This window comes from Triticum dicoccoides, chromosome 6B (genome assembly GCF_002162155.2).
Source record: "Triticum dicoccoides isolate Atlit2015 ecotype Zavitan chromosome 6B, WEW_v2.0, whole genome shotgun sequence".
NCBI classification, from domain to species: Eukaryota; Viridiplantae; Streptophyta; class Magnoliopsida; order Poales; family Poaceae; genus Triticum; species Triticum dicoccoides.
The window spans coordinates 554491050-554517988 of NC_041391.1; the positions used below are offsets into that span (position 1 = coordinate 554491050).

Genomic DNA, 26939 nt, shown 5'->3' on the forward strand with positions numbered 1-26939 from the left:
AATTAAACTGCAAAAAAGGGAAAAATTGGCTCACCGGATAGGGCGTCGACCAGGGCTTCGGAGCGGCAGGGCGGCAGTGGTGATGGGGCAACGGGGCCAGGGGGCAGGGCAGTGGGGCGTGGGGGGGGGGCGGCGCCGAGCCGGCAGGGCGGCGGGGGCGACGGGGCCGCGGGGTGGTGGGACGACGGGACGGCGGCGGGTGGTAGGGGTGACGGTGGTCATCAGGGAGGGAGAGAGAGAGAAACAGAGAGAGGGGGACGGGATGGGGCGCGGCCATTAGTTAACTTACATGTTTGCCGTCTGCCCTGCCTTTGTCGTCTGCCGTTTTTTTCTTTGCCATCTGCTAGCAGACGGCAAAGAGGGGGGCGTTAGGGTTTTCTAGTTAGTGGGCCAACCTCCCTCTTTGCAAATATGATCTTTGCCATCAGCTAGTTCTTTGCCATCTGTTTTTTGGAAGCTGACGGCAAACCCATCCTTTGTCGTCTGCTAGCAGAGGGCAAAGAAGTGGCTGGTGGCAAATCCTCTGATTCCAGTAGTGCTTGGTAAGGTTTTTATGGGAACTTTGAAGGACAAACAAAATGTGGCCATCAAGAAGTCCATCGAGCTTGAGGATGAGAGTAAGAGGGAATTCATTGAATAAGGTTATAATCTAGTCAGGTAAATGGGAAGAAGTATGAGTTTGCAATGAGTGGAAGTCTGCTCTTTTGAAGGTAGAGATAACATTCTGGTGCATACACACTTGAAGATAGTTTTAGCATACATGCATTCAGCTATGGTGGAGAGTAACGTCCAACATGGTGATGTCAAATCTGGCCATTTTACAAAAATATCTCTGTAATGGCTTTGTATGTGCCCTCATCATGTTTCTTGATGATGTCAATACACTCTTTTGCTTAGTTCTTATATTCATTTTTCTGGACCATGTTGAAACTATTGACAAACCCTTTTGATTACTTCTTTTCTTAATGTTCATGCGAATCGGTATCCTCCCTACGAAGGATCATACATGTGCTATGTTGGCAGGAAAGAGCATTAAGGCAATGCTCGTCTTTGTTCTTCCATAGGAATAGAAAGGCCAAAGTTTTGGCTCTTGATTGATAGACTAGAGTCGTATATAGCCCAGTTCCTTTGGCAGGTTGAAAAATACACCGCCCCATCCCTACCTTCTCCCATAAACCGCTTTCTCAATTTGTTGAGGCTCCAACGAATGGCTGTGGCGGCTTATTTTTCAAGTTGGGTAGGGGGGCACATTTTTACAAGCCACTAAAAGAACCAGGGCTAAGTGCTAGCCATGAACCTTGTGGACCATCCCATCAAGACAGTGAAGGGAAAGGTCTCATTGGTAAAAAAAGAACCAATAACCTTATCTGTGGTTGGAAGAACTAGGAAAAGGAGAAACATAGTGGTAATTTTATTTTTTTTGTCGCGTAAGTAAATGTGTAGCTACAAATATGAAAAGTTGTTGCTTCTTTTTTTGGAATTTGCAATAATGCGACGAACAAATGACGAAAATTAAACCTCGGGACTCCCATCCTAGAGTATGAAAGCTCTCGGGGGAACGGATCAACCAAATTCTCTCTCCGGCCTCTCATTTCCTGTAACAAACCAAGCATGCTCTAAAGTCCGCCCTTGTTGCCATGTTGGTGGATCAAGCCTGGCGTTCACTTCTGTCGTGTTGGATGGTGGTGGTAATAGTAATCTTGTGTTGCTTCAAAAAAGGCAGGCTACAAAAGAAATATTGGGGTTCCTTTTGCCTCTCCCGGTTCACGTTGTCTCCGGTTGTCTTAGGGTCATGGGGTGCGGTGGATCATGACCCTTGCCTGTTGGAGGGCTCTGTTTTTAGATGTTCTTTCGAGTTTTGTTAGGGTTTATGTCCTGCTCAAGAAGACGAGACAGCGGTGGCTCCCTGAAGATGGAATAAGGTTCTCCCTGCCTAGGCCCCATCCCGGTGGTGCGCCTAGTATCGTCTGTGGGTGTGTGGAGGTGTATCTCCAGCAGATCCGTCTTTAGTGGATTTGCTCGGATGTGATTGCCGTTCGTCTACGTTTATGTGTCTTGAGGTTGGATCATTTCGAGCTACGCTACTCTTCATCGGTGGCGGTTATTGTTCTGTTGTGCCGGTTCTATAGGGCCTTAGCATGACGACTTTCCGACTGTCTACTATAACAATTTTGTTCGGCTCCTGCAAGGGAGGGCGATGACCACGGCGTGCCTTTGGCTCACTTCAATGCTTTAGTCATCGCTAGGTCGTCTACGGAGCTGGATATAGTTTTTATTATTTCTGACGTTCATTGTAATGCCATGATTAAGATGAAAAGATAGGAAGTATTTCCGCAAGTTATCTTAGCTTTATTTATCATTGGTCGAAATGCTATTATCGACCGCAAATTTGAATTCGTAAGGTATGTTCTTTACCGCAACTTGCAGGGCGAATTTGGATTGGGATCTTTTCACATTTTGCACGATGGGATTTCTTTTTACACATTTTGGATCAAAGCAATGAGATAGTACACTTCTATGGGTTGTTCCAGCCTCTGCTAGTTTCTTTTTTCTTTTCTACAACAGGTGCTTGGTTCAAAAAAAACTTATGAGTTGAGTTCGTCCTCAGCTACGGATTGGGTGCCTGGCACTAAAGCATCTATAGATTGAGGATTTTTCTAAGGAGTGGAGATTCCTTTTTTCTTTTTTGCTTTTCTCTTACACATGGCATTTTGTATCAAAGGAATGTGGTACTAACGTAGCTTGCTTAAGGGCGTCTTTTGTTGGCATGCACGTACATAGTGGCTACAAATGACCTGAAGGGACTGATTGAGTAATTGGATGCATTTTCTAAGGCACAGAAGTAAAAAAAAAGAATAAGAAAAAGCAAAGATATTAAGCTTTGCTATGGCTCAATAAAACCTTCAGCTTGTTAATTTCTGTGTGCCAAACAAATTGGTGTAGCCAGTTTACAGAAATTAGATATGGAAGGCTTTTTATCTTCACAAGAATTTGTCTTCACCCCATCCTCTTATTATTATTGCACTCATTCTACGAACCCCCACCCCACCATAAATAAAATTACTCTGCCACTATGTGGACGTGACAATCCTATGGGCCAAAAAATGATCACCCTAGAGGTCCAAAATTGCAAGGAGAAAACAACCATTGCAGATTCCTGTCTATGCCTTCTGCTTGGACTTCTGCTTCTTCAGCTCCAACGACGCGTCTATGCCTTCTGCTTGGACTTCTGCTTCTTCAGCTCCAACGACGCACCTAATCCTACTGGAGCTTGACCGTCAGCCTTGGCGGACGGCCGACTTGTATCCTTGGCCTCCTTTGCGCCATTCATGGCAGGACCGTTGGACTGCGGCACTTCAGATTCGGTTGACTGAGCATTGCCGGAAGAAGCAGCAGACGCGGAAGCAGCAGAGTTGATGAGGTTGAGAATTTGATTGATGTCAGAAACACTCGCAGCAGGCCCGTTGCGCAGATTAACACCCCTGGCAATGGCCGTTTTTCGGGCTTCTGCGGCCGCCTTGGCAGCGCGCTCATCGCCTCCCCTTACTCTGTTGACATTTGCTGGTCCATCACCACCAGATTGGATCGCAGCTGCCTTCATTGCTTGGAACAATCCAGGATGAGCCTGCCAGATCAAACGCAAGGATTTGTTACCATCACCAACTAGGCATGCAGTACAAAGGTAGGGTATTGACTTGAAAGAAAAGGCAAAACAAAAAAAAAGTAGCAATATTGGCAGGGAAAAAGGTGGATCAAACGGTAATCTATGTCCAACAGTACACGTCTTATGATGCTATGGAAATGTTTCGATAGATTTTTAGAGGTTGGGAGAGCATCTATCTGCTAAGAATAGGGAAAAACTCTTATGCATTCGGTTTACATGGTTCAGTTTATACGGTTTTCCAGTTTGTACAGTATTAATACTTCGGTAAATATGGTATGAAATTAAGATACGGTTCTGTTTTGGTATATACCAAATTATTTTGATATATACCATAATGACAAAAGTTGACACGAAATAGAAAATGACATAATAATAACAAATTTATGACACAAAACATATGATTTTTTATTAAAAAAGGTATATAACTATAATTCATGCCTTGATGGTTATGTACCTGGTTAGCATTTTTTAAGAGAAAAATGACTACGTTACTAGCAAAATAGACGTGCTTAGCAGGGAATACGGCTGCTGTACAATGACTACTTTTATGGTTGTTCGCCTCAAGAAATATAATCCCTCCCCAGACCCCACCTTGTGTGGGAGCTTCTATGCACTGGGTCTGTCCTGGTTTATTCAACTAACCTTTCGGTTTTTTGGTATCCATAAAAACCAAAATTCAGAACGGAATGGAAAGTTGAAACAAGAAACCATAAAAAGCATAAAATTAGTTCAGTTCGGTTCATTTTTGGTTCGGTTTTAAAATGACAGAGTGGTGGGGAATGCATATAGAGCCCCAGCTGCCCATCTAGGAAAAATTTAAAGCTCAGAGTGCAAGATTTTAGTGTTGCCAGCTTCCATATGAAGCTAACATCCTGAGACCAAACAAATAAAAATAATAATCTCATAGAAGGTTGGGCAATCCAAACCATCCGCTTCGAAACTACCTATAATTCGGTCCCTAGCATTTTGCTGTGGTGCTATTCAAATAAAATGGAATTCGAAGAGTGTAGTAGCAGGACTTGCATGTTGCACCTAATAAGCTTACCTTCAAGAATTCAACAGCGTTAGCAGAGGGGGCAGTTGTCTGGCCTTTTTGCTTCTGCGCAATAACCTGCACAAGAAATTAACTTGATCTCCCATTGATAATACAACTAGGTTCAGCACGCAAAGGAAGCAAACTATGCAAAGTAGAGATGGAGCCAAACTTTCCCAAGTTTACTATAGAAATACTCCCTCCGTTCCAAAATAATTCTCGTGGTTTTAGTTCCACAACACTTATTTTGGGACGGAGGGAGTATGTTGCAACAACAACAACAACAAATCTTTAGTCCCAAACAAGGTGGGGTGGGCTAGAGCTGAAACCCATAAGATCTCGCAACCAACTCATGGTTCTGGCACATGGATAGCTAGCTTCCACACGCCCCCTCCATGGCTAGTTCTTCGGTGATATTTCAGTCCTTCAGATCTCTCTTTACTACAGAAATACTCCCTCCGTTCCAAAATAAGTCTCGTGGTTTTAGTTCCACAACACTTAAATTTGGAACGGAGGGAGTATGTTGCAACAACAACAAATCCTTTAGTCCCAACCAAGGTGGGGTGGGCTAGAGCTGAAACCCATTAGATCTCGCAACCAACTCATGGTTCTGGCACATGGATAGCTAGCTTCCACACACCCCTGTCCATGGCTAGTTCTTCGGTGATATTTCAGTCCTTCAGATTTCTCTTTACGGACTCCTCCCATGTCACGTTTGGTCTACCCCGACCTCTATTAACATGGGGGGAATATGTTGCAATGCAAAAAATGTTTCTACTTTGGGAATGTGCAAGAATCCCTGAACCAAGAGTGAAGCAAACAATGGGAACTGACTTTTCAGCACATACCTGCTGTTCTCGCCCCTTAAATGTGTTCAACCAATTTTCTGAATCTTTTGTTCGTGAATCATCACTCCCTAACTGTTTGACCAGTATATCATGTGTCTTGGTTTCATGCTGCCACCAAAATCAAAAAGTCAGTCAAATGTGTAAAAAATTATTCTGCCAATTTTTTATCAGAACTAACCTGAACTGAGAGCTTGTATGCACCCATACAGCTGAATGCAATGGCGAGAGCATGATAGCAAACTGCTGTTTGAATATGACCTGGGCCTAAAAGGCGCTCATTCTTCTTAAGTGCTTCTTGAAGATACCTAAGAGCAGTACTCATATTGCTCGCATCCTGGTACATCATCGCCACATTTATAAGAGTAGCTGCAACATCTGGATGATCAGGACCAGATGCTAAACTCAGCAACAGCAGTGTCCGGGACATGTGTCGCAGCGCAAGTTCGGTTTGATTGAGCCCATGATAGAACAAAGCCATGTTACCATAGCTGAAAATAAGGAAACAAATGATTAAAAGAAGATTAACATCAGATTGGTTGTCGTATGCTGATATCAAAGAGACAATTTTCCTGTACTAACAACCTGAACACAGCTCAACAAATTTCAACTTTGCGAACAAAGGAAACATCACCGCTAGAAAAAAGTAGACAACTCATAAATGTAACGTACAAAGTTACATTTTCAAAAAGCTAATGCCTTTTAACCAAGGAATTGAGCTTCCACTCCTGCTTCGCAATTTTTTATTTCAAATTGATAAATAGGTTCATTTATGGCAACTAATAAGTAATAATAAGCACAAAACCAAATCAAAGTACATGCCTGTGGGCTGTATCAGGATGGTCTAGACCAAGGCATCGCTCATTTATGATAAGCTCTCTATGTTGCTGCACAATTGCTCCTGCTGTGTCGCCGGCATGGTACAAAACCATAGCAAGGTACCTTTGGCAAAATAAACCAAATAAAGAACAGAAGGATTTCAATAGAAGTTTATTTGCAAAAAGAAATTGTTAATACGTTCACAGTAACAAAGATAAGTTATTTCAATCAGGAATATTGTTTCATAGGAAATCTTCTTTCTCATCTACTCATCTTCATGGTAACTTGCGTGTTTGCAGTCAAACATGTGATATTGCAATATATTCTTAATAATGTTTCTCGTACTGATTTATCTAAGAAACATTTCAAACTGTAAAATTGCAGTAAGCATGATCAACACAACTCTGAAAATTATGTTCAAGGAGGTTTAGGATCTCAACATACGGATGTCCTAATAAAAGAAAATACTAATAAAATAAATCATGTGTAAGTGTGTGTGTGTGTGTTACCGGCAACAGTTCGCAGCATCCTTGTGCATGGGACCATTGATCTGCAATAAGCAATGATCAAGGGTAAATAACAGAAGTTCAAAGGATTCTCATGCTAAGATTTATTTTACCTGTTGAAGTAGAGAAAAAGCTTCAGAAAATAGTGCATACGCCTCATTTAGAGTTCCCTGAAATGCATGAACAAGAATTTGCAAATTTCATATATTGAAATATTAACCAGGTACAGGTCAGAAACAAGACAGTATAGGAAATATATACCTCAGCCATCCGGATTTTCCCAGCTTCCATAAGCTTCCTTGCATCAGTACAGGTAGGAACTGAGTGCTTAACAACTGGTTGGAGATTCAAGATATCTGAAGGTTGGAATGGAGTAGTAGAATGCAGATCGTATTTGCGAGCAGCAATTGTTATTCCGACCTATTAAATGAAGAATATTTGGTATGTCAAACAAATTAGATGGCGCCATAATTTTGACAGGCACTATATACTACGTGGAACATGATTCTGAAAGCGGGCCAACATTTTGTAAAGAAGTAAGTGCCGAAAAGAGCAACAGAAGCTCATAACATAAAAAAAAAATCTCTTTGTCAAAGACCAAACCAAGCATCATCCAACAAATTAATTATCATGTAAGTCTGAACATAGCTAACCTTTTGGCAAAGATTGCGGAGAACTGCAACTCTTTTAGCCCCAACCCTCACATCATCCGGCGCTTCAAACTAAATAAATGAAGCCCATTAGTCATGGTGTTCGATAAAAAACTGAAAACGTGAAGAAATAATAACTGCCCATACCTGGTATTTATGATTCGCGAACTCCTTAATGTCAGACCAAACCCCGTCAGAAGTTAGCTGGGAATGTGCAGATTGACCCTTTTTTGAAGAAACTGATTGACTTGATTTCTGGCCATTGAATACAGTTTTTATACCAGCAGAAGGTTAAACAAAAATAAACTAAACTCAAGATAAAGTTCCACAGTGCATAGCAACGTCACAGGAAAGCATACCTTCTGGGTTTTAGACTGCGGGCTGCCAGTACTACCTTTTGTTGAAGCAGCCAAAACTTTGCCAAAAAAACAATTCAAGAAATGAGCAACAGCAGGTGCAATATTATGGTCCGGGCTTTGCCTCAGTATGTCCTGGAGTAGCAAGAGCGCATGATGGTTAAATAAATAATATTCTAACACCGTAAATGAGTTGAACATAGCAGCAAATTAAAAAGCTGTGATTTTGAGATTTCTATGACAGACAGAATTACATGCGACTGATCATCATCTTATAGCATAATTATGTGATGTAAACTAACCCACAGTGTGGATAACACAACAGTATGCGTCTTGCAATAACTTAATACTACCTCCGTATCAAAACAAGTGTTGTACTTATTTTGGGTCGGAGGGAGTACTAAATTGTGCTCCAGAAGTGAAGATGCCCATTCATAGCAGTGCAAGTAAAAGTTGTCTTGTTCACTACTACTTTCTTTTACGGGCATTCACTTCCATAGCAAAAGTCAACTCACACTTTAAATATTATTCACTTTACAATTGGCAGCTCATGGTAAAAAGACAAGAAATAGGCAGCTCATGGTAAAAAGACAAGAAATAGGCAGCTCATGGTAAAAAGACAAGAAATAGCCAGCCACAGTTGTAAAAGGACAGATGAACCGCATTGAAAATGCTTGGGGGACATAACAGCTACAATAGAGGAAAATATCTCTAATGTTTTGAACTGTTTGATGTCACAAATAAACAGCTACATCTAGCATAAACAGGACAGGAACAGCACCTTGACAACATGCTTTGCAGACCTAACAATTATCTCAGCCGAAAATAAGTCCCACAAATGTGGCAAATGCTTGATCATGCCTGCAACCTGAGAAATGGATTATTTTAGGAACATAAAAATGCAAAGCAATGTTTTCACATTCAGCTGTATCAGTCCAAAGAGACTTACTTTGCCCAGATACCTAACATTTATCCCATTGCTATGCAGCACATCAGTTAAAGTTTGACCATCCATAGGGGAGACATCAAGAGAGCAAAGATCCTGAACAAACTTCGGGATCACCGTATCTAGCAGATACGAACCAACCTTTTTAACCAAAGCTTCATCGGCTTCAATCTCCTAAGAACATTGAAGAGCAAAATCTTTTAAAGGTGCAACAGCACCAAAACAAAGGGTAGTTATTACTTATTAAACTCACCTCAGGACTGCCAGCAAGCTTGTACTCCGTAAATACATTTGGATTGAAAAGAATTTCAGCAGTCGAGTCGTTACTTTCGGCAGGTGTAGAAGCAGGGCTTTCATCAGACTTGTCATGTTCCTCCGCAGAAACAGCCTGAAATATCAGCTATCGGCAATCAGATTCTAGCGACCATACAAGCAACAATATCATATTATTTCTATTTAAATTTAGGCCCTTTTAATGGATAAGTGCAAAAGGTCATCCAAGTTCTCAATCTTTGTATGTAAAATGGAATGGCCAAAGTAATTTGCCTCGAGTCACTGAAGAGGGAAGGCTCTTGATCAGGCAACTGCAATGCTACTTAAATGCAGTTTCAACATTTTTTCTGTTCCAGAGCAACAGAACAAAGACAACTCCGCCTATGTTGTCTCAACATAGCCGGTCCCAAGCCCGGGTAAAGGAGGAGGGTTGTGATAGGCTTGGCGAGCCAACGTAAAAAGTCAGCCACTCTTATGGAGATGAAACCCAATAGATTTTCGTTGGGGCGTAACCCTCTCAGCGACGCGCCACATCGGAACCCGGGTGTGGTGGAAAATGGGCAAGGGCCGGGCCGTCACCCCCCAAGTGGCGCGCCGTATCTTGATCCGAATACGGTGGCAAGTGAGCGAGGATCGGGTCGTCGCATCCTTAGTGGCGCGCTACATCGGCGCCCGGATGTAGTGGAAAATGAGCAAGGGTCTTCGCATTTGACTCGACGAGTGCGAAGGGTAAGGAAGCTAGCCGAGCCTAGGAGGATTCGCTTAAGTAGCTGGAACGTAGGGTCTCTGACAGGGAAGCTTCGGGAGCTAGTTGATGCAGCAGTGAGGAGAGGTGTTGATATCCTTTGCGTCCAAGAAACCAAATGGAGAGGACAGAAGGCGAAGGAGGTGGAGGATACCGGCTTCAAGCTGTGGTACACGGGGACGGCTGCAAACAGAAATGGCGTAGGCATCTTGATCAACAAGAGCCTCAAGTATGGAGTGGTAGACGTCAGGAGACGTGGGGACCGGATTATCCTGGTCAAGCTGGTAGCTGAGGACTTGGTTCTCAATGTTATCAGCGCATATGCCCCGCAAGTAGGCCACAATGAGAACACCAAGAGGGAGTTCTGGGAAGGCTTGGAAGACATGGTTAGGAGTGTACCGATTGGTGAGAAGCTCTTCATAGGAGGAGACCTCAATGGCCACGTGGGTACATCTAACACAGGTTTTGAAGGGGTGCATGGGGGCTTTGGCTATGGCATCAGGAATCAAGAAGGAGAAGATGTCTTAAGCTTTGCTCTAGCCTACAACATGATTGTAGCTAACACCCTCTTTAGAAAGAGAGAATCACATCTGGTGACTTTTAGTAGTGGCCAACACTCTAGCCAGATTGATTTCATCCTCTCGAGAAGAGAAGATAGGCGTGCGTGCCTAGACTGTAAGGTGATACCTGGGGAGAGTGTTGTACCCCAGCATAAGCTGGTGGTTGCTGACTTCCGCTTTCGGATTCGTGTCCAGCGGGATAAGCGTGCCAAGGTCGCTAGAACGAAGTGGTGGAAGCTCAAGGGGGAGGTAGCTCAGGTGTTCAAGGAGAGGGTATTTAAGGAGGGCCCTTGGGAGGAAGGAGGGGATGCGGACAATGTGTGGATGAAGATGGCGACTTGCATTCGTAAGGTGGCCTCGGAGGAGTTTGGAGTGTCCAGGGGAAGGAGAAGCGGAGATAAGGATACCTGCTGGTGGAACGATGATGTCCAGAAGGCGCTTAAAGAGAAGAAAGATTGCTTCAAACGCCTATACCTGGATAGGAGTGCAGACAACATAGAGAAGTACAAGATGGCGAAGAAGGCCGCAAAGCGAGCTGTTGGTGAAGCAAGGGGTCGGGCATATGAGGACCTCTACCAACGGTTAGGCACGAAGGAAGGTGAAAGGGACATCTATAAGATGGCTAAGATCCGGGAGAGGAAGACGAGGGATATTGGCCAAGTCAAATGCATCAAGGACGGAGCAGGCCAACTCTTGGTGAAGGACGAAGAGATTAAGCATAGATGGCGGGAGTACTTCGACAAGCTGTTCAATGGGGAGAATGAGAGTTCTACCATTGAACTGAATGACTCCTTTGATGAGACCAGCATGCGTTTTGTGCGGCGCATCCAGGAGTCTGAGGTGAAGGAGGCTTTAAAAAGGATGAAAGAAGGCAAGGCGATGGGCCCTGATTGTATCCCCATTGAGGTGTGGAAAGGTCTCGGGGACATAGCGATAGTATGGCTAACCAAGCTTTTCAACCTCATTTTTCGGGCAAACAAGATGCCAGAAGAATGGAGACGGAGTATATTAGTACCAATCTTCAAGAACAAGGGGGATGTTCAGAGTTGTACTAATTACCGTGGAATTAAGCTGATGAGCCATACAATGAAGCTATGGGAGAGAGTCATTGAGCACCGCTTAAGAAGAATGACAAGCGTGACCAAAAATCAGTTTGGTTTCATGCCTGGGAGGTCGACCATGGAAGCCATTTTCTTGGTACGACAACTTATGGAGAGATATAGGGAGCATAAGAAGGACTTGCATATGGTGTTCATTGACTTGGAGAAGGCCTATGATAAGATACCGCGGAATGTCATGTGGTGGGCCTTGGAGAAACACAAAGTCCCAGCAAAGTACATTACCCTCATCAAGGACATGTACAATAATGTTGTGACAAGTGTTCGAACAAGTGATGTCGACACCGCTGACTTCCCGATTAAGATAGGACTGCATCAGGGGTCAGCTTTGAGCCCTTATCTTTTTGCATTGGTGATGGGTGAGGTCACAAGGGGTATACAAGGAGATATCCCATGGTGTATGCTCTTTGCGGATGATGTGGTGCTAGTTGACGATAGTCGGACGGGGGTAAATAGGAAGTTAGAGTCATGGAGACAAACCTTGGAATCGAAAGGGTTTAGGCTTAGTAGAACTAAAACCGAGTACATGATGTGCGGTTTCAATACTACTAGCTGTGAGGAGGAGGAGGTTAGCCTTGATGGCCAGGTGGTACCTCGGAAGGACACCTTTCGGTATTTGGGGTCAATGTTGCAGGAGGATGAGGGTATTGATGAAGATGTGAACCATCGAATCAAAGCCGGATGGATGAAGTGGCGCCAAGCTTCTAGCATTCTCTGTGACAAGAGAGTGCCACAAAAGCTAAAAGGCAAGTTCTACAGGACGGCGGTTCGACCCGCAATGTTGTATGGCGCGGAGTGTTGGCCGACTAAAAGGCGACATGTTCAACAGTTAGGTGTGGCGGAGATGCGTATGTTGAGATGGATGTGTGGCCACACGAGGAAGGATCGAGTCCGGAATGATGATATACGAGATAGAGTTGGGGTAGCACCAATTGAGGAGAAGCTTGTCCAACATCGTTTGAGATGGTTTGGGCATATTCAGCGCAGGCCTCCAGAAGCTCCAGTGCATAGCGGACGGCTAAAACGTGCGGAGAATGTCAAGAGAGGGCGGGGTCGACCGATTTTGACATGGGAGGAGTCCGTTAAGAGAGACCTGAAGGATTGGAGTATCGACAAAGAGCTAGCTATGGACAGGGGTGCGTGGAAGCTTGCTATCCATGTGCCAGAGCCATGAGTTGGTTGCGAGATCTTATGGGTTTCACCTCTAGCCTACCCCAACTTGTTTGGGACTAAAGGCTTTGTTGTTGTTGTTGTTGTTGTAGAGCAACAGAACAAAGACCTAATCTCCAGTTACTGATTAAAAATGCAAGCTAATTGGCTCAATTCGGAGGAAGAGAGTCTGATTCTATTCTTTCAGTCCTGCATCAGAAAATCTCCTTTGGGTTCTTATTACACATTTCATTTGGATCATCATTATATTTCATTATTTCTTATGTGCCCTTTTGTACTCATTTTTTATTATTGACGTAAAAAGTGTATGCTAATCTTCCCTAAACAAGTGTAGAAAATGCAGTGACAATAATTTCTGCACGAACCGTAGCATCAGAAGCACTGGCAATGTCATCAGATTCTTCTTGCCCATTTGATTCTGTGGGAACATCCGGAACTTTCTGCGTAGGGGATTTCTTTATAGATTCAGCCTACCCAATTCAATAAAATTAGATAGTTAGAATTAGCCATGAAACAAATCATGCATTAGTGAAACATAAGATCTTTCTTTTTTTACTACAAAACCAAAGATATGCCATCAGCTGACCTCAACAAATGAGGCTACAAGTTCGGGTCTCAACACACAGAAACGGTGCTGCAGTCCAATGTAGTTAGAATCTCGTGGAGTCACTCTCATCAGATCCAAAATATAATGCCTACAGTGGGGAAAAGTCAAAAACAACAGCATGAAACAAAACTACAGGACCACATGAACACCCTTAACTGTTGGAGCAAAGATAACACGGAAGTGATGTGTCACGAGATAAAAGCAAGACAAACAGATAATAGATTTCAGACAGTTTAAGCTATGCAAAGTGGATCAGATCAAAAATACACTCGCTAATAGGATATTTACATGTTCAACAATTCCAAAAGAAAAAATCTATAAAGGGGCAAATTAGCACCACAACCTTGTGAACTGGCACAATTAGGCAAAACCACCCTTGGGAATTATTACTATTATGACCAGTTTTTATAAGCTTAAGCTGTTGAGTGACCCTTTTATCTCAGGAGTAGTGTGGTCAAAGAGGTAAATCCCAGGGTGAAATCTGTTATTCTTTCTTAAAAGAGCCAATCCTCAGGAAAACAACGTTGGAGATCTTTTGACAGTTCACGCATGTGGTATCAGGTTCACACCTCACCAGAATGCACCCCTATTGGGTTTTTTACATTTTGATAATGTTTCTAATTAACCGATCTAGCTAACAAAGAACCTTTAAGAAACTACTCCCTCAGTTCCAAAATAGATGACCCAACTTTGTACTAACTTTGCGAGCTAAAAAGCACGGACACGCCAGGAATCGCCGAACTGCCGTCCTGATACGGCGGGATACGGGGATACGGCGGGATACAGCGGGATACGCGAATTTTGGAGTATCCCCGAAATTTGAATTAAAAAAAAAGAAAAAACGACTGGGATACGCCGGGATACGCGGGGACACGTTAGGGATACGGCCTGGCCCAAAAACACACCCCCGGCCCAGCCACGGCCCAATATGTAACCCTATTTTGCAGGGTCTCCATACGAGCTGCTCCCTGCCTCCCAGCTCGAACAGAAGGAGCCACCACCTTCTGGATCGAAGTTCCCACCACCTGGACTCGCCGCCGCCGGCGCCGGCGACTCCTCCATCCAGCACCAGCAGCAGCAGTCTCTCTCTCTCCTCGCCTCCTCAGCTCCTCGCAGCTGTAGCCTGTAGGTAACCCAGCAGCTTCTCCATTCTTCAACCTCTTCCTCTTTTATTCTTCAGATTCAGATTTTGTTCCATTATTAAGGGATTAAGCTACTGGGTCTGGATGCTTGCTAGCTTGTTGTTGACTTGTTGTTGCTACCTCTCTGCTTGTGCTGCTGCTGTTTGTTATGCTGTTGCTGCTCGCTTGTGCTGCTTGGGCTGATGCTGCTGCTGCTAGCCTGCTAGTGCTACTGCCTATTTCTGAATTTAACAGCTTGTGTTGCTGCACACTTGTTGATAGGTAGCAACTAGCAAGTGGCATGGCATCTGGGAGCGCCACAGCTGGTAGCCAATTTGTGTTTGATGTGTTTTGCAAGATGCAACTTGCAATGAGATGGGGGGATGAGGATCGATCAAGCACTTGATAAAAGAGACACCAAATGGGGCAGTACTCTAGTCTATTCTTTATTTTGATCTATTTCTCTTTAATTTTCTGTCTTAACTCTATATTACATGGCATATTTTTATTTTATTTTATATATACTTGCCGTATCCCCGAATGGCTGTTTTTGGAAAATGCCGTATCCCGTATCCCCGTATCCGTATCCCCGTCTTTCCGTCCCCGTGTCCGTGCTTTTTAGTTTGCGAGTACAAAATAAGGCATTTAATTTATCAATGAAAACTAGTAAAAGAACCAATGTTTAACCTCAAAATAAGAATTACCTGTCATCACTACCAACAATTCCCTTGCATTCAACTGTAGCAGCTAATTTTACAGGATTGCCAGAACCATCCAAAACCACATGCTCCTTCACATGGAGTCGCTTTGCAGCCTCAACTACCTAACAGAGCAGATCTTACTTTAGATGTCAAACAAAGATATCGTCATGAAATAAGAATATCCAAATTAGGAAACAAATATTGCTCCCTTCCACAAATACTTCAGGTATCATGTGTAATAGCTGAATCTTTCAAAGCTTGCATATGTAATTTTTACACTGGCATTTTAGACGAAAATCAAGTGCGCAGAACTTAGCCAAACCGCTGACGTTACAAAAAGTGCACTTGAACAGATAATCAATTGTGCACCAGTCAGACAAAGCCGTACATCATTGTGAAAAGTGAATCAGGCAACCAGCAAGCCAGGTGAATTAGTTGAACAAAACAATGCATATAGTGTTTCAGCTAGCCCCTAGCCATATTAAGAACTGAGCCCAAACAAGAACAAACCAGTAATCCTCCTACTGTTACTTATTATGTTAAGCAACTAAACATTAACTAACATAACAACCAGCATGACAGGCGAATTAGTAGAAAAGTGGAACACAAAACGATGGAAATAGTGTTTCAGCTAGCCATATTAAGAACTGAGCCTCAGACAAGAACAACAAACCATGACACGTCAACCTCCATACTTCTTATGCCTCCTACCGTTAGTTAGTTAAGCATCTAAACGATAACTACCATGACACGTCAACCAGCATATTTGAACAACCAACTGACAGCAGCACAGCACAACTGAATTCCTGTCTGAACTGGAAAGACGTATGGAGGTCGTGACAAACGACGAATAGTCACCAGACATAAGAAGTTTGGCCGTAATACAACATATAAAACCGTCCAATCATGTGGAACAATAATATGCAAATACGACAAAAGATGATGGCTGACCTTTGCATGGAATGACTCGTTCCAAGATATCTTCTTGCCATTATCAACAGAACCATACAGAAGGGAGTCAGACTTGTCTCCTTGAAGAATACCAGGTATGATACTCTACAAATCCAGTACAATAGTACAAATTACATTCATATAAGTAAGCCTTTGCATCGCAAAGAATTACAAAGGAAATGATAAGGTGGCTCAAACATGGATATATGTGGAAAAAATACAAAATATAATTATGAAAATCTTCATATAATATGCATCTTCTACATTGAATCACCTTTTCAGGGCATCTACTAATCCAGCAAATATAATTCAAGTACTAATAACCTTATAAGAACCGACAGCACTTCAGGTGTGCGAAAAAAAATGGAACTCAGTGGTATAGCAGAAGATCATGATGTAAGCAGGAAAGTGTCAACAAATACCATAAATCAATAACTGTTTCTTGCACATACCTGGGCTACAACCCTGTGACCTCTGTAATCAATTATTGCCATGGCAAGATTGTAAAGCCCAGAAATATCAGCTTCTTGGTAAGATTTCGTTCCTTTCAAGTCATTATTAGCAGAAGCATAGGTCGCCTGCTCACTGTCTGCTATCTGTGCCTCTGTAGGTCCTTCCAAAACACTGTTCGGCTCTTCAGTTTTTGAATCTGGTGCTACACCAGAATCTGCCTTGGCACCCAAAACTGGGGAGGGGACTGGCGTACTTCTGCCAGAACCATTTGGGCAATCTGGCTTTTGGTCCTTTGAGATTTGCTCATAGTCAGAGTCAACAGCAAAACTGAAGAAAATATTGTTGTGGACATACCTGAAATGTATAGGAGCAGATGTAAGCATCTCCAAAAGAAACTGAAGCTAATCAATCAACAACCAGTCAAGCCACTCAATCAGAGATGATGGTATCGAAAACTATGCAGTTAAAAGTGAAACTGACGATCTAAAAAGTATGTGTACAATGCATCGAGCTAAAAGAAGCAGACTGGTTGCACCTCCAAAAGGAACTGAAGCTAATCAATTCACAACCAGTCAAGCCACTCAAACAGAGATGATGGTATCCGAAACTAAGCAGTTAAAAGTCAGTTGACAATCTAAAAAGTATGTGTACAGTGCATCGAGCTAAAAGAAGCAGACTGGTTGTTGACACAGCCAGCTTCAGGTAACTACTGTAAACGCAAATCTTGATTCTTAATTCTTAGTTTGCCACATGTGCAATGGAAGACAAGTTACAAGTGCTTACACTCAAATCCGCTAGGTGCCTACATGATATTCTAAGCGGATATTCTAAGCAGAGCATATTAATCAATGGTGCTGTTTTGAACATGTGACTAGGCAACATCATGAGAAGCCCCAACAAGATCCATTCGGTGAACTTGGATATGACAGATTTAAGTGGCCTTGAGGACCACAAGATGAGCATTTTGCAAATAATCCCTCAGATCACACAGCAATCTACAATCTCAGCTTTTACGAAACCAAATGCAACCAAGTTTCATCCAATGGTCACATGTCATATGACCTCAACCAACTATGGGTTTGCACTCGATAATCCCCGCACGGATCACATACAAACATTGTTCACATGCTTGAATAACAATGCAAAGTAGATGACAACTTCCCCAAACTTGATTCTTGTCAATGTAAAATAGATGACAAGTTTACAAACTTGATTCTTGTATAGCTTGGAGTCATCAGTCTCCATGAAACACCCGTTTTTCTTGTCAAGGTTGGAGGGAATGATTGGAGCATGAATTAGTTGAGCAGATAGAAACCCTTTTTTGCAAGGGAGGGGACAGAAACCCTTTGACGCAACAAGGTTCTCATTATCGTTATTGGCTAACTTCAAAGTTCAAACAAAGTGCCAAGAGCTTCAGATTCTAAAATCATAATTAAGAAGCATGATAGCTATACACACATATACCCTTAACACAACCATACCACCCTTATTCATTCAATACCACATTATACCATGATATCAAGCAGTCTGACTTCAAATCAGAAAAGAGAAACAGAAGTCATGAGGGAGTTATTTGGCAAACAGTGTGAGATTTGAGCTTTACTCACATATGAAAACATTCCGGATCAGTTGGATTGATTGGAGGTATACATCTATTGATGACACCGACTGCTCCTTTTACAGCAGCATCAACAAAATCGCATGTCACTTTATAGAGTGCTCTGCCTCGCAATATCCTGAAATATCCAGAAATAACATGTCATCATAGCTTGTAGGCAACAAAGATCATGAAATGGTAAATAAGTACCTTTCTTGAGGATTGGCATGAGGAAACTCTCGGCATGACTGCAATTCCTCATTCCAGTCTCTCTGCATCCCAATCAACTCGGTACCATATGACAGCACAACAGAATCCTCAGCCCTGGCTGCATCCCTTCTATGTTCTGTTGTACATAGAAATGTGGATGTGTGTTAAGTTCAATACAACATACTCCCTCCGTTCCTAAATGTAAGTCTTTTTAGAGATTTGAATGCGGACTACATACGGAGAAAAATGAGTGAATCTACACTCTAAAATATGTCTATATACATCCGTATGTAGTTCTTGTTAAAGTCTCTAAAAAGACTTATATTTAGGAACGGAGGGAGTAGTATACTAAGATGATGAATAAATCAACATGGAGCCATCCAAAATTATTAATTATTCACCATGGCAAACAAGATAACATCCAGAATTATTAATCAACATGTGTGTTAATTAACATAGTCCCTTTTATGACTTGTTTTTTTAACCTCCCTTTTATGACTAGTTAAAACAGGGATGAGGGTGAGAACTTCCTCGGCTTAGACAAGCCTGATCACTTTTTGAAGATATAGAAGAAATGGCAAGCATGGGAGAATATACTGAGAAAGTTACCTGGCACGGGGTGAGCTCCCAACCAAGAAGTCACTGGGAGCAAGGCCTGAACGTTCTCAAAAGGATGGGCCGATGCTTTGCGGTCCAATATTTCACGAAAGCCTTCAAAAAAATTGTCCAAGTGTCACTATAGAAAGATGACATACTGAGGGCCAGCAAAGTTAGACAAATAAACTCTAGAATAAACACAAAACCTTTCTTAAACTTGGCGCTAATTTTTTGTAGCAGGCCAACTAAAGTGCTGGCTTCGTGAGATTGTTTTAAAGGTCTTGAATCCAGAACACTTCCATTGCTAGCATTCACATAAAAAGATTTGGAGCTCCCTGTGATGCAGTGTTTGCTTCCTTCTAATGTCACAACATCAATATAGATGAGATCCCCATGTAACCTATGGAAACCATCAGTGCTTGTTAGTTCCTCGACAGTTATATTAACAGACAGATACTCGCTGAGGGAAAATTACACAGGAAAATGATGCTTCGAATAAAAGCTCAATGGATAATAGCAAACTAAAGGATTCAATAGTACAACCCATATGCAAATCAATATAATCCAGTATAGGAGGAATATAGTCAACCAAAGATGGAGGTGGAGAGACAAGGCCAGTAAATATTAAGAATTGACAGCAGGAATGATACCTTTTAGCGCATCAGTGGAACTTTAACGGGATGGAACTGGTACAGATGATACAACTTTTAGTTACAGAAAGATCTTAAACTCTCATGTTTTCCCCATTCTCCCTAGTCCCTACCATGCCACTAGCACTATGTAGGACTCCTGAATTGTTGGAGGAGTGTGTGCAAAGTACTAGCATGACTAGAAAACCACCATGCTAATGCCACATTTTGAATGACAAATTCAAGTGGACCATTCCCATAGTTCTAACATACAAACATACTTGATCAGTCACCCCAGCTTCAAAAGCAATGTAGCTTAACCAGCCTATCATATGAGAATCCAGAGGGCTGATGTTTGGAACAATGGTTCTTCCTAAGGTATCCCAAAATAATGAGACAAGGATGTAAATCACAATCATAAGAGTTACCTCCTATAACTCGGTGGAGGATTGAATGATGAAAAAACTATGCTGTCCACACATTTGATTTCTGCCGGTGCAGATGCCAGCAAATTAGTAAGAGCTACAGTAGTATCCTCCATGAAATTCAAACCATCAAGCTCCTGGTGAGCAGTTTTTCCTGCATCTACAGGGGAAAGCAAATAAGATCTACATCAACGACAGGTTGAATTAAGACTTGTGCACAAATCATAGTACTGCTTGGTAAAATTGCAGGTGACGCCTCAACTAACAGAAAGCATTATCAGTAAACATACGGCATCAAAGGAAGAATCTCCACATGGTATTAGTACCTGCATTTTTTGCCTGTGCAGACTCCTGCTGCAGAGCTAGGGATGTCGATAGTGAGACATGAAGACTAGAAAGAGAGAGCAATTCCCGGACACGGCGGAGATGCGACCTAATAGACCTCTCATCATATGTTGCTGAAAGAAACATTATTTCAGCCCCATCGTATAAAATAGTTAAACCAACAACAAGTGGATAATTTGCATAACTGTCTGTATACATACCAGCAACCATCTCCAACGAACAGCCACCAGCAGTTATATCTGCAATCTCAGAAATTTCATTGTAGTCCTCTAACTGGTGTGTTGAACCATCTTTAGTATGCAATATCAAATCATAGCACGTGTAGAAGCAAGTTTCAGGAGCGTCCAAGAGGAATTGTTTGACATCAATGACAGAATCTCCAGGGCTTAGCTGTATATGCAATAGCACAATATGAATTAAAAAAATACTAGTCCCTATTTCCAATACTATATGACGGTTTTGACAGCATGGCCTCAAACAGGCCACTTTGAAAGTAAAAATACCACTCCCTCCATCCATATATATAGGGCCTAAAAAGTTTTCCGAGGTTACATTTGACCACGGGTTAGAACAATAATATATGACATGCATATTTACGCAAAGCATATCGTTAAATTCACATGTGAAAGGAGTTTCTAATGATATAACATTTATATCATACATCTTATATATTACTAATCTTATCAATGGTCAAAAGCAACCTTGAAAAATGTATTAGGCCCTATATATATGGATGGAGGGAGTAACTGGAAGTGTGAAAATGAAAATGTTATATTATGAACATAAATCCGCCTAGTAGAGTAGTGGTAACATTTTCATATGAACAGTCATCAATCAAAATAGTGTTGTGCATATAAGCAGTCAGAGTAAAGAAAATTGACCACTTAAATTCTAAAATATAAATCCCATGTGTTCTGGTAAGAGGCTGTATAAAATCCAAAGAGAATACAATTTTTTACACTTACCTGCAGCTCCAGCTTTTCACCTGATTGCGTCTTAACAGAAACAGGGTATAGATGAAGCTCTCCTGCTTGACACACAACATTTCCTTATTAGAACAGTCGAATGTCCAAAAGAAAGAATACAATTAAGAGAATGCAGCACATATAGTCCTCACGGTTCATGAAATGAAAAAATTCAGATGCTGATGACAGGCTAACTAGAATGAACTTGTATACAATGCTACCGGCCAAGTGCAACTGAAGGCATACAACCATAGCCAACTGTAAGTTCTAGGGACAAGTTATGCCTATCCAGTATGGCAGTATCACTAGTTTTACAATCGTCTGGCATCAATAAATTAAGCACACAGTTAAATACGCAGCATGCAGCATGTTATTCGTTCAGCTTAGGAAATTGCACCCACAAAATCTAGCCTTGATCTAGATTACTTTATCACTAATAAAGAACCTGTGCAAGTTGGATACTTGTAACGCCTAATGTTCTTATCTGCAACCATTAATTTCCCAAAAAGGTCACGACTTTATGAACCTATGAGCCAAATACCACGTTTCCCAGTCTTATGGAATAAATACACTATCGATGTAACATAAAGAGGCGATTGTCCTCACCTTCAGCTGGCTTCTCTGCAGCCTGTGCGGCCTCGGCCGCATCCCCCTCCTCCTTCTCCACGACCACCGCAGCGGTCTCAGCAGCAGGGGCGACCTCAGCAGCAGGGGCCTCGGTCACTTCCCCGTTCTCGGGCTTGGCCTCCTCCACCACATCAGCGACCGGGTCCACCGAGACGGCCTCCTGGCTTGCGGCCTGCGCCTTGGCCTTGTTCCTCGCACCCTTGGACTTGCCCGCCATATTCCTGCAACGAGCCAAAAGCAGCGCCGCCGCCGCCAAATCTCATCAGTCAGAAAAACCCGCCGCAGCCGGCAACGCACCGAAAACACGACAATTCTCCCGGCTAAACCCCACCCGTCCAGACCAGGCGCCACAGGGGCGCGCCGATCTGGAGCGGAATCAAAACCCTAAACCCTCGGCACGCCGACGAAGCGCGCGCGCGCGCGAATGGGACGCGGAGTCGGGAGGACGCGCACCTGCCTGCCTGCCGCCCGCGGCGCCGCGGAAGGCTCGGCACCGCCGAGGGGAGGGGAGGGGAGAGGAGAGGCGGCGCGAGGCGGAGGGCGAGACGGGGACGATTGGCTTGTGGAGGCGAGGGGCTGTTTGGGTAAAAGGGGGAGAGGGAGGCGGATGCGTTCGCCGGCCGCTCCTTTTTATACGGGCGAGCGGCCCCTCCTGATCCCCCGCGGTCGCTGGCGCTCTGCTGCTGGCCTCTGGCCTCTGGGGCTGGCTCTGGGTAAGACGGCTCTTTCAAGTTTTCTAACTCCTTGCGCACGGGAGGGGGGTACGGGCTCGGCGGTGATATTTCGGGAGGTCTGGTGTGCGGGGGTAGTTTCGGCATGCCCTGCGTCGGGGGCCTCTCCGGAGTGGGATCTCGGGGCTGGTTAGGGTTTTTGCAAGGGTTTAGGCGGCTCTAAGCAACCTAATAAGAGTGTCGTAATTTACTTATCAACCGACAGCCAGAGTACCATGATCAGCAATTAATTGACCAAATCAATGCAGACAATTGATTCAAATGGTAAATTTTGAGGGTCGTTTGGATGGTTGCGAAAAGTTAAGCATGCATGGACACATTTTAGTGACAGTGATGCTGAAAAGTATTTTGTCGGGTCTCAACAATCCTATGATACATTTACTTGAGTTGGGTCTACATTAAGTTATCAAGACGTCATGCTGGTGCTTATGGTGGTTCCAGAGACAAGCGACTCGTGGAAAAAGTATTTTGTCAGTTAGTAAATGATTGGTGGCTATTAAAAAAATTACTCTTTTAAAGTCAGCCCACTTCCGATCGGGAATCAGCAGGTATCATGGTCTAAACCCTGCTCCGTTTTGGTGAAAGTTAATGTAGATGCATCTTATCATCCCAAGGTTGGTAAAGGAGGGGTAGGAGTCGTTGTTCGAGACTTGTTAGGTAATTTTCTTGCCGCCTCCACTTCTTTTGTACAACATGTTTCAACTGTTACGTCAATGAAGGCTCTAGCCATACAGCATGGCCTTGCTCTAGCCCTTAATTGTGCATGTAATTATGTCGTTATGGGGTTGGATAGCACGGATTTAACTGATGCTTGCTCGGGGCAACAACAATATGATCAAGCGGCAACAATTTATGCTCGGTGTATGGGGATCGTGGGAGCTGTCGAGAAGGTGGAGTTTCTACATGTTCCTCAAGGAGCTAATGGTGTGGCACACAAACTTGCTAGAAAGTGTTTCTAGGATGAGAATTCTTGTAAATGGATAGATCAACCTCCTAGCTTTAATTTTTCATGTACTCATAAACGAAGTATTTGTGCTTTGATTATCAATAAAGTGTGCCATGATGGATTTCCCTATAAAAAAGAGCTAGCAGGCACAGGCTCAGAGTAAAGAAATGTGGAACAGATTAACCAAGTTGGAGATGAGGATGTATCCCAAAGTTTACACTCTTGGGGAGTGTTAATCTCCGTTGGAGGGGTGGGAGGGTGGGGCTTCCCGAATGCCAATTAAGGCTCACCCTATTCTTATAGAGCCTCCCATCGAAGGAAGCTTCCAAAAGGACTCCAATTGTCTAGGAGTTCCCCTGAACTCCAATAGTAACAACTTGGATATAACACCACTATGAGGATGTGTAAGTGTAGATCTAGGGTTCCTCTTTGAATCCTGAGAGTTGGGAGTAGTTTCGGTTGGAGGAATCAAGAGGGAGTGAGCCTTTTCATGGCCAACAATGGGGACATCCCAGATTTAGTGGTTAGGGCTGGGGTTAGAAGAAGTGGTGGCTTGCATAGCTCCCCTCAAAATCCAACTATTAGCCTTACAACACACCCCGGAGATCAGAGCTATATGGAGTGATGGTGTCCTGGATAAGGGGGTGCTAACCACGTCGGCCAGAAGATGTGGGACGGGCCGAGGACCCCCAAAAATGACCAGCCAGTGGGCCACATTCGTTAGGCCCTCAGGTGGAATCAAGATGGAATCTTTTGAAGACTTGACGCATACTCCAAGGCACGAATGCAATCTTCGTCATGTTTATCCTCAGATGTAGCTGATGTATGTGTAACCATAGGTGACGGAGTCGAATCCGGCAGATCTCGGGCATGGGGTTCCCGAGGTGGTAGCCTTAGCACGATAGTAAGAGTGTTTACCCAGGTTCAGACCCTCTTGAAGAGATAAAACCCTACGTCTTGCTTTGTTGTATTGATTGTGAATGGGGTACAAAGTGTAGGTTGACTACCTCAAGATCGTATGTGAATGAGTTTGCCTCTACGGTATAAACCCTCGGCTTATATAGATGTCGGGGGTACCTAGGGTTGCATATAGGTCGATTACATTTGGCGATACACATTTTGAAGATTGCATCATGCCTTGGAGTATACGCTAAGTCTTCGGAGGATTCTATCTTGATTACTTCATGGGGTCTGATGAATGTGGCCCACCGGTTGGTAGTTTGGTGGTCCTCGGCCCAACCCATGTATGGGGGGCGACATGGTTAGCACCCCCCCCTATGTAGGACACCATTAGTAGCCTTCTTCGTCATTGGACTTCGGCCTTATAAACAGGTTCAATACCTTCTTTGCATCTTCCTCCAAAGCAACCATTATTTTGTTTGAGGATTAGTATACCTCGCACACCCAAGGTGCCCCAACTGAGCTTCCTGAGAAGAATTTTTCTTTTTATCGCATTCGAATACCCCTCCCACGCCTAGTTGTCTTAACAGCGAAGTCTTCATGCACTGGAATGGGTACGCCGGTTGGGTCATGTTCTCACAACTTTGACTGAGCCTGAACTGCCACCACATACTGTAAAACCGAAAGGTCCAGTCAATATTCATTATGTCATGCTTAGCGTAGCTGGAGGCCGTTGCTATTGGCATGTCTCATGAATAAAGGGATTGTGCCCCGGATTTTCGACGGCATCATCAGTAAAGTCCCTCGATTCACATGCGCATGTAATTCATGTCTCGTCGGGAACTCGTGAAACTACTACCATGCAGTACGCCTTTCGGTGTTTTTACTAGCTTATAAAAGGTAAAGGATGGATTCAATCCATTTTCATGCCTTCCCTTTTGCTCTTTGCTCCTGCAATCCCCAAACTCGAGCACCCAGAGAATAGCACTACAAAAAAAGACATTTCCGTGACATTATGGCCCGAACGAAAACTTTTTCTGTTATGGATGTGACACTTCTATGACGATAACTGTGACAAAAACACGTATCATCATAGACGTGATGGACTCCTACTTCTATGACAAAAAACTATGACAGAAATTCGTCCTAGGCGGGCCGGGAGGCGGACCTGCATGACATTCTTTGGGTCGTCCATGACGTAAAAATCATGGTAGAAGTTAGTGCGAGGAAATTTTCGAGGAGTCCCTGGTATACGGTGGATGTGGTCGGGCCCGAGCGATCGTTTGCGTGTTCCTCTCGTACGCATGCATGTGTGCGAGCCGTGTTTGCTAACTAAACCCGAGCGAGGCGTTCGCTTACTGAACCCGAGCGGTCGTTCAATCCCTCGCACTCGTAACATGAGCGATCGATCTTACTAGCAATGTACCAAAGCCGATCGATCCCTTCACTGCTAACAGAACTCAAGCGATTTCTTCGCTGTTAAATGGAGCCGATCGATCCCTTTGCTGCTAACTGAACCTAAGCGATCGATCCCTTCGCTGTTTATTGAATTGATGCGAGCGAGACTCGTGCGCGTACGTAGTTTGCTAGCCCGATTGATCGATGCATTGCGACAAGTGAGTTGAGCTAGCCGGTTGGTTTGCCTCTCGATGAGCAGCGCTCGTTGTTGTCGCGCACGCGATACATATAAAGAGTTGAGACTTGTTGCATCGGTCGAGCCCCTTGTGCAAGACATGGTGAGTTGACCTAGCCGGTTGGTTAGCTGTGGATGAACAGTTCTCGTTGTTGTCGCCCGCTCGTAGGCCCCACCCCAGCCGATGGGGGTTGGATGAACAGGACCCCGGCCGTGTAGGTGGTTGGCATTGGATGAACAAAACCCCGAGGAGGCTGTGTCGCGGTATGCCACACCCCAGCTGGTTGGGGTGGATGAATAGGACCCCGTGGAGGCCCTAGGCATTTGCGGATGAACAGTAGCCCGTGGAGGTTGGAGGAAGTAGACGGTGATGAACAGTAGCCCGTGGAGTCCTATTTTGTGGTACGCCACACCCATCCCGATGAACAGACCCTTGTTTCGACCATGGGAGATTGAAGGGAAGTCCATTTCGTCGTTTTGTGGTATGCCAGACCCCTCTTGATGAACGGGACCCCTTTTCAACAATAGGCAGTTGAAGAGAAGTCCGTTTCCCCTGTTTTGTGGTACGCTAGACCCCAGTTGATGGGGGTCGATGAACAGGACCCTATTTCGGCTGTTCCGTCCAAGTCAGTTGGCTATTGATGAACATGACGCATTCCGACCTAGTCGCTCTACTCCCGATGAGCACGATGTCATTTCCTCCATTCCGACTCAGACGATTGGTTGTTGATGAACAAGACATTGTTATTATACGTGTTTGAGATCCCACTCGTATGTACGTACGTGGCCGTATTTTTTGCAGCGTGCCTGTACGTA

General features: G+C 43.8%; 1 protein-coding gene and 1 long non-coding RNA gene across 3 annotated transcripts; one reads left to right on the forward strand and one right to left on the reverse strand.

The window, feature by feature from the left end:
• Positions 1 to 2887: 2887 nt before the first annotated feature.
• Positions 2888 to 22632, reverse strand: LOC119322203 (clustered mitochondria protein-like). 2 transcript variants are annotated; one of them, XM_037595700.1, is made up of 29 exons: positions 22367 to 22526; positions 21893 to 22134; positions 21287 to 21348; positions 20522 to 20711; positions 20303 to 20434; positions 19980 to 20136; positions 19129 to 19322; positions 18935 to 19036; positions 18326 to 18461; positions 18126 to 18254; positions 16518 to 16872; positions 16066 to 16170; positions 15118 to 15236; positions 13272 to 13380; positions 13051 to 13155; positions 9073 to 9207; positions 8823 to 8993; positions 8655 to 8741; positions 7877 to 8008; positions 7665 to 7772; positions 7521 to 7589; positions 7129 to 7287; positions 6981 to 7037; positions 6871 to 6911; positions 6365 to 6484; positions 5724 to 6033; positions 5546 to 5653; positions 4710 to 4775; positions 2888 to 3625 (listed from the first exon to the last, which is right to left on the reverse strand). In XM_037595700.1, the coding sequence occupies exons 2-29, from the start codon at positions 22128 to 22130 to the stop codon at positions 3209 to 3211; spliced, it is 4113 nt and encodes a 1370-aa protein (XP_037451597.1). In that variant the 5' UTR covers positions 22131 to 22134; positions 22367 to 22526; the 3' UTR covers positions 2888 to 3208. The 2 variants fall into 2 exon arrangements, with proteins under 2 accessions (XP_037451597.1, XP_037451598.1); XM_037595701.1 differs by having other exon boundaries at positions 3209 to 3625; positions 19980 to 20130; positions 22367 to 22632.
• Positions 14108 to 14916, forward strand: LOC119322204. The gene is made up of 2 exons (XR_005155462.1): positions 14108 to 14417; positions 14696 to 14916. It is a non-coding gene; the product is annotated as an uncharacterized LOC119322204 (long non-coding RNA).
• Positions 22633 to 26939: the final 4307 nt, after the last annotated feature.